The following is a 7693-nucleotide window of genomic DNA, read 5'->3' as shown; positions in this document are numbered from 1 at the left end:
CAAAACGCACCTCTGATGAATACAAACTCCGGCGATTAACTGGATATCAAAACGACTATAGCAAGGCAGTTACAAAACCCTTTGGCGATCGGAAATACAAATCGCCGGCAGTCGTCGTTTATTATTGACGCCATGAAACGTTGATTGTAGTAATAATAGATCTAGACTAAGTAATTATTGACAATGAAGAAATTATTATCGATGAAGAAAATGATATATTTGAAGGGGAAAAAGATAAAACAGGTATGTATCCAATCAAAGACGATTGTACTTTTGAAATATGTTTTTTTGTTTTATATAACGAGCGTTAACCAATCGAAGTTGATTGTACGTTGAAAATATATGTTTTGGTCAGAGTAACCTTTCTGAACAATTCAAATTTCATTGGTTCATATGAGAATATGATTGTGTTTTGAAATTTGTTAATTAATATATGCAATATGTATTTGTATAAAACTAATCAACTATGATTGGTTATGTAGATTCTCTTTTACAATCAAATTAGATTTTCTACCTAAATGTGAAAACAGGTCAAACACTTATTCTGTATACAATCATATTTGATTGAATACATACAATCAAAATTGTTTATAACAAAGATGCTAATATATATGTGACATGCATAATTTTTTTTGTTTGAATAGATTATAGCAAGAGTGTAACACCTAGTAAGGTTTGTGAAGATGCGTTGTTAGGTGCTCCATTTAAACTCTAGAGGGATTTGAACCCCGTTTTCTCTGTGAAAGAGAGAGGTCGTAACCACTGGACCATAGGGGCCCTCAACAAACTGCGAAACACCAGGAAGATCGAAGTTCTTGGTGTCAATAGTTGATCCAAAATTCTTAACCAGTTATGAGAGAAAAAACTACGGGACACTACAAAAGTGTGAAGAAATGTATGGCAATCAAGCTGGATTTGATATTCGAAAATCTTGTCAGAAACATTCCAAGTGTAGAATGATAAAGCAAAAATACTATCTTTGCAACATAGTTGGGACACCAAAGAATGTTTCAATACATATATTAAAAACAAATGCCAAAAAGGATTCGTAAAGGTAGCATGGAATGCACAGGATGTATAGTAGGGTGAGATTTAGCTGGGCATCAGTACCAAAAGCTTCACACTAGCTAATTTCCAACAACGTCACAACTACGAGATGCTTTCTCCATAATATAGGCATTTATCGAGAAATAAAAGACAACTATGACATGCAGAATTTGTTTGCCATGTTGGAATTGCAAATATTGACCCAACAAAAGCTCATCGATCGGTTGTATAGTAACATGAAAGGAACTTATCAAGATTACAATGGGAGAGTGGGTAATTTGGTTAATAAGTTTTTACATTTACAAATGTGTATTTGGTTGATAATTTCCATGAACAATGTTTTTTATGAACCAATCAAATATGATTGGCATTTACAATCAAAGTGATTAGGTTTTTGCATTGACCAATCAAACATGATTGAATTGTACAATCAAAGTTACTGAATAAATAAATTATCATTCTTGTATTAACCAATCAAACATGATTAGCTTATATAAAATGTGATTAGTAGTCATCTATCAAACCAATCAAACATGATTGGTTTATACAATCATATATGATTGTGATTTTGCACCATTCCATACAACAAAAAGCATATACTTTGACCAATAACAAAAAAATCCATTCAGCTACAAAACAAGAAGGATTCAATGAAATAACTAAGACAGCATTCAGTTTAACACAAAAGTTGGAAAAACCACTCAACTACATAAAGACAAGGTAAAAACATTAAACTACAATAACAAAAGGAATTCAATCCCATCAACTCTGACCATCACCTTCAAACATTCTGCACGCTCTCTCCCCTTACCTTCGAGATAAAGACGTGCCATATGCTCCCTGGAATACTTTTCCGCAAACAAATGAGCATCTTTTAATACTGTCGGAGCTTTTGTGTTAATCTCATGCGCTAGAATCTTTGAAGTGTACCTCACCCTCAACTTCAGCAAGATAGTTTTTTTGAATGACACTAATCACAGAATAATAAAGGGTAAAAATAAAAAACTAGATGGTCATACCTGATCAAAATCTCTATACGACAAGTCAACAAAATGACCAACAAAGAAAGCTTCCAAAATGGCGTTAAATAAACTATGAAGGTCTTTCCAAGTAATTGACCTATTTTCAGCAAAGAATTCATACGATTATTAAAAAAAACTACATAAAACTATTTGTAAGCAATCACATCAAAATGAGTAAACAACAAAATAAAAGCAAAAGAAAGACAATACACAACACACAAATATATCATGTTAAATAATAATGACAATAACAACAAATAATCATATCTGATTGATTAAGCAAATTTATTCCTAACATAAAACATTCATACATAAAATGAATTTTAGTCACAGTTCCACAATGACATAAAATATACAATCATATTTGATTGATTAACCATATTTTTAACATCTAAAAACAACTATATCTCATTGTGTAAAGATCAAATAAAACCATAAAAAATTTAAAATAAATAAGGTTAATAAAAGCATAAAAATAAAACACAATCATATTATATTGAATAAACCAGATAAAAAACCATATACATTCTTTGTATATGTGATTTGTAGTTGAGGCTAAAAAATATATACATTCTCAACTGTTAGCATTAAACGTATAAGTATACAACAATACTTGCTTATCATCTACATTTAACTGCTATTAAAATTTTGAAATCAAATGAAACCCTTGAAAATCTAAAACAAATAAAATTAAAAATAAAAGATTGAATTGAATGTAGAGTAGGTTACACTTACCGAAAACCGGCGAAGATATGGCCGGAATTACTTGATTATATCATTTTTCGTTTTGGTACTTTTCACTTGACTCAAATGAACAAATCACAACTAATGTAACTTAACACAAACACCCCCTAAGCTTTAATGCCAAATCAACCCCTTGAGTTTGTATTTTATGTCTTTCTCATCCATCTAAATTATCTAACCTATCTCTTTTACATTCTCTTACCGGATCATCATCTTCTTTCTTCCCAGCCGTCACAATCACCACCGTCTCCATGGAAACAACCACCGAATCCCTACCCAAGACCACCTCCGACCACCCCAACAGCATCTCCGACAACCCAAATAATGTTTCCGACAACCCCAACAACACATCCTCTTCATCTTCTTCCTCTGAAGAAGAAGAAGAAGAAGACAATAACAACATCAACGACACATCTCTCGAAACCACCACCACCGCCGTCACTTCACCTATACTACCCGACGACAACCTTCCAGACCCACAACCCCAACCTCGAAAACGACGTCGTCGAAAGAAACAGTTCCCTGAAATGATCCCATCATCAGGCGCCCGCATTATCCGTCACAAATCAACTGAGAATCAAGAATTTGAATACGGTTTTGAAGACGACTACACTTTAACTTCCCGCCGTCGCCGCCGTGCTTCGTCGGACTTAGATGTCGAAACCCTGATCGCGATATCTGTCGGTTTTCCCGTTGACTCGTTGACTGAGGAAGAAATTGAAGCTAAGGTAGTTAGTTCTATTGGTGGGACCGAACAAGCTAATTATATAGTTGTTCGGAACCATATTTTGTCTAAATGGAGATCCAATGTAAATGTTTGGTTGGCTCGAGAACACGCCCTCGAGTCGATCAGGACAGAACATACCCACCTGGTCGACTCGGCGTATTCGTTTTTGTTACAACATGGGTATATTAATTTTGGGTTGGCCGCACAATCTGCAGCCAACCTGACCTTATTAGAAGGTTCTGGGTCTGGGTTAGACCCAGAACCATCTAGAGGGAATGTTGTTGTTATTGGGGCGGGTCTCGCGGGGTTGGTTGCCGCAAAGCAGTTAATATTTTTAGGGTTTAAGGTTGTGGTGTTGGAGGGACGGATGCGGCCTGGTGGCCGTGTCCGGACAAAAAAAATGACGGGTGGGGAGTGTGTCGCTGCCGCTGATCTAGGCGGCAGCGTGCTTACGGGGATTAATGGGAATCCTCTTGGAGTTTTGGCGAGACAATTAGGGCTTCCGTTACATAAGGTAAGAGATATTTGCCCTCTTTATTTGCCTAATGGGAAAACTGTAAATCCTGAAATTGATTCGAAAGTTGAGGTTTCGTTTAATAAGTTGTTAGACAGGGTTTGTAAGCTTAGGCAGACGATGATGGAAGAAGCGAAGTCGATAGATGTTCCTTTAGGTACAGCTTTAGAAGCTTTTAGACAAGTGTATAGAGTAGCAGAAGATCCTCAGGAGAAAATGTTGTTAGATTGGCATTTAGCGAATTTAGAATATGCAAATGCTACATTGATGTCGAATTTATCGATGGTTTTTTGGGATCAAGATGATCCGTTTGAGATGGGTGGTGATCATTGTTTCATTCCTGGTGGAAACGATAGGTTCATTAGAGCTTTAGCGGAAAATCTCCCTATATTTTATAATCAAACCGTACAATGTGTAAAATATGGATCAGATGGGGTCTTGGTTTATGCTAACGGGCAAGAATATCATGCGGATATGGTTCTTTGTACAGTTCCATTAGGTGTTCTCAAGAAGGAGACGATTGAATTCATACCCGATCTTCCTCAGCGGAAGAAAGATGCAATAGAAAGACTAGGTTTTGGGTTATTAAATAAGGTTGCAATCTTGTTTCCTTATGATTTTTGGGGAGGTGAGATCGATACATTTGGGCATTTATCAGATAAGTCGAGTATGAGAGGTGAATTCTTTTTGTTCTATAGCTATTCGTCAGTAGCAGGTGGGCCGCTTCTTGTGGCTCTAGTGGCCGGAGAAGCTGCTATAGAGTTTGAAAAAATGTCACCTGTGGAATCCGTGAACAGAGTTATGGAGATTCTTAAGGGCATCTTCAATCCTAAAGGAATTGCCGTGCCTGAGCCACTTCAGGCAATCTGCACTCGGTGGGGCCAGGATCAGTTCTCTTATGGGTCATATTCTTATGTTGGAATTGGTGCCTCTGGTAATGACTATGATATACTTGCTGAAAGTATCGGAAATGGGAGATTGTTCTTTGCTGGAGAAGCAACAAACAAACAGTATCCAGCGACGATGCATGGAGCTTTTCTTAGTGGGTTGAGAGAGGCGGCTAATATGCTTAGGATTGACAAGAGGAGGAAGACAAAGTCAAACGTTTCAAACGGGTCAGCAACAAACCAGAAAGTTGAAGCTGATTGAGAATGTGAATGACAATTCACATTGTTTGATGGCTGCCTTCATTAGCCCAAGTATGTTAGTAGAAAGTTATTGTTGCATGCTTATTCATTTTCAAGAGTTATGTTTTTAAGTGGTATTTTTATAGTCAAGTAGTTGTCATTGTTATATATCTAGTAGAGGACTGTAGGAAATTTTCAAACTTATCAGTAGGTATTGATGTAGAATTATTAAATAAATTCATAATCATATATTTTCAAGCCGGTTTAGATGGAAAACTGTAAAACCATTGTGTTCATCCCTTATTTCAAGTCACTCATCTACCCGCCTTGTTCAAGTCTAAGTATTCTGGTTATGGAAAAGTCTGTAAGCAATGGTTCCCCAAAATTAGTGGTAGCTGTTTATGGGGGTTGTAGGGGGGGGGGGGGGGGGGGGGGGGGGGGGGGGAACAAACGATATTAAATCCCTGATGTTCTTAAATATAAATTTTGCAAGTACAATCTCAAATCGTGTATATGGAGACTTCGTTATATAAAAAACGAGAATCATTGTTGTGTTCATTTCAAGCAGATATGTAAACAAATGCTCCAAATGCCCTGCGGTAAGGTTGTGTACCATAAATCTACAGGAACAAGTTAGGAAAATTTCTACTTGCATTCTACAAGTAGCAGACTTTCTATCGAGTATTTGATTATAACGGGTCTTGGTGCATGTGCCCACAATGCAAGCTTAGATCCTTGATCTTTGTGTTTTTCATGCTAGCCACTCGGAATCATCACCAACGTTCTGAACTTTTCAGTTGCTGCTCATGCTTTCTACCATAATTGTCTATGGATCCGTATTCTTTGCTGCTGAGAGGGGTGCCTGAAACTGTCTGGAGCAACCAAACAGCAAGTAGACCAAGCTGTACTGGTACCCGCTTTGTTTGGTACAGTTTTTGTTTTCTGCCGCTAAAAACTGATTTTATTTCAAGATTGTTTCAATAGTTGGTTCTTGGTTCAGTTAAATCCGAGTGGTGTTTCAATTTATTAACTTGAAACGGTGTCTTTTTAAGTGTAATTTTTGTTCTTCAAATTGGCACAAACTTGTGTATTTGTTCTTCTAGGTACACCCCTTGGCTGCTGCTCAAAAGGCTTATTAAAAGGATGATGTTTTCCTTGTTCAAGGTTCTCTTCGACTATATGCAGCTTAATCTGACCTGTCTATCGAAGGGGGAATTGTCATACTCTCATGGCCAGGCAGTCCTTGTGTGGGCTTGCGTCACCGCCTCTGGCCGTTTTTGAACCTTTTCTCTGACCACCTTTAAGATGTTTACCTTGTGAGGTTTGAATGTATGAGCACTAGGTCACCTTGGTGGCAGTTCGCTCAAAGGCTTGATGCTATCATTTCTTCACTCGAACTATATTCATCTAACATATACGTGCAATTGTGTGACGAAATTTAACCTAAAAATAAGATTATTGTTATGTGCTCTCATTTTGCAAACATAAAAGCTCTATTGTCTATACGATCATGCTCCTGCTATGACATATTCATGTTGAGATGCAAACCTGCTATACTATTGAGAGAATTAGCAGCCAAAGGTATTTATCTGGCACTAAATCCTTGACGTCTTCTATGCTACAACCCCGGATCATTGGTGAAGACTTGTATCACGATTTAGTTGATATGTGATTTTTAACCTATAAGGTTATCATCTTCAAATATTTCTGGTTTTCGCTATTGGTGTAAACCAAGAAATTTAAGATCAATATTTGGAGGATAGTTGACAAGATATGTTGCCCAGACCTTTAATTATTTTGGGTGAATAACTGGATATGTATATATATATATATATATATATATATACTAGCACGGTACCCACACGATGTTGCGGTAGTCATGACGGTGACGGTGTGATGGTTGGGCAACGGTCGTTGATGGAGCGATGTTGAATTGTGTATATAATTTATGTAAAAGGTTAGTGGACATATTTTAAAACATAAATTGATAGTGTAATTTAATATTAATGTTAAGGAAATAGTGTGTGAAAGTATTTTTAAGGGGTGTTAAGTGAAAATATTACATATTTTCAACATTACCAAAAATAAAAAGGGCTATTCTTTTTATAATATAGTATATATATATATATATATGGAAAATGATTTATGATGTTAACATCATCTTTGTTGGATGATGTTGCTCTCACAAACTCACTTAAATCAATTTCTACACATGTCAAAAAGACCCCATGATTTTAATGGTTTGTGAGAGCAATATCATCCAACCAAAATAATGTTAACATCATCCAAGTTATCCCCATATATATATATATATACTAATCGGGTACATTGGTACCCTCTTACCCAACCCAGATATAGAGATGTATGGCGTAATAGCCTCTAACGTAGAGGTTGGGTTGAAGAACCGGTCAAATGGTTCATATGATCATTTCTCAAGTGGTCTCAAAAAGTATTTAAGCTAACAACATTATCCGGTATACATTGCGTAATTTCAAGCAGACTTAATGAACGC

The 7693-nt window shown here is 36.5% G+C and overlaps 1 protein-coding gene across 4 annotated transcripts; it reads left to right on the top strand.

The window, feature by feature from the left end:
• Positions 1-2987: 2987 nt before the first annotated feature.
• On the top strand, positions 2988-6344 carry LOC122602208 (lysine-specific histone demethylase 1 homolog 1). Of its 4 annotated transcripts, none has more exons than XM_043774922.1 (2): positions 2988-5253; positions 5979-6344. In XM_043774922.1, the coding sequence occupies exon 1, from the start codon at positions 3065-3067 to the stop codon at positions 5201-5203; it is 2139 nt and encodes a 712-aa protein (XP_043630857.1). In that variant the 5' UTR covers positions 2988-3064; the 3' UTR covers positions 5204-5253; positions 5979-6344. The 4 variants fall into 4 exon arrangements, with proteins under 4 accessions (XP_043630857.1, XP_043630854.1, XP_043630856.1 ...); XM_043774919.1 differs by having other exon boundaries at positions 5942-6344; XM_043774921.1 differs by lacking the exon at positions 5979-6344 and adding an exon at positions 5808-5909.
• The last annotated feature ends 1349 nt before the right edge of the window (positions 6345-7693 follow it).

Source organism: Erigeron canadensis, chromosome 5, assembly GCF_010389155.1.
Source record: "Erigeron canadensis isolate Cc75 chromosome 5, C_canadensis_v1, whole genome shotgun sequence".
NCBI classification, from domain to species: domain Eukaryota; kingdom Viridiplantae; phylum Streptophyta; class Magnoliopsida; order Asterales; family Asteraceae; genus Erigeron; species Erigeron canadensis.
This window is presented reverse-complemented; position numbering and strand designations above follow the sequence as displayed.

What these genes read in the sequence shown, in the direction of transcription:
- LOC122602208 (XM_043774922.1), top strand. Translation starts at nt 3,065, where the DNA reads ATGGAAACAACCACCGAATCCCTACCCAAGACCACCTCCGACCACCCC.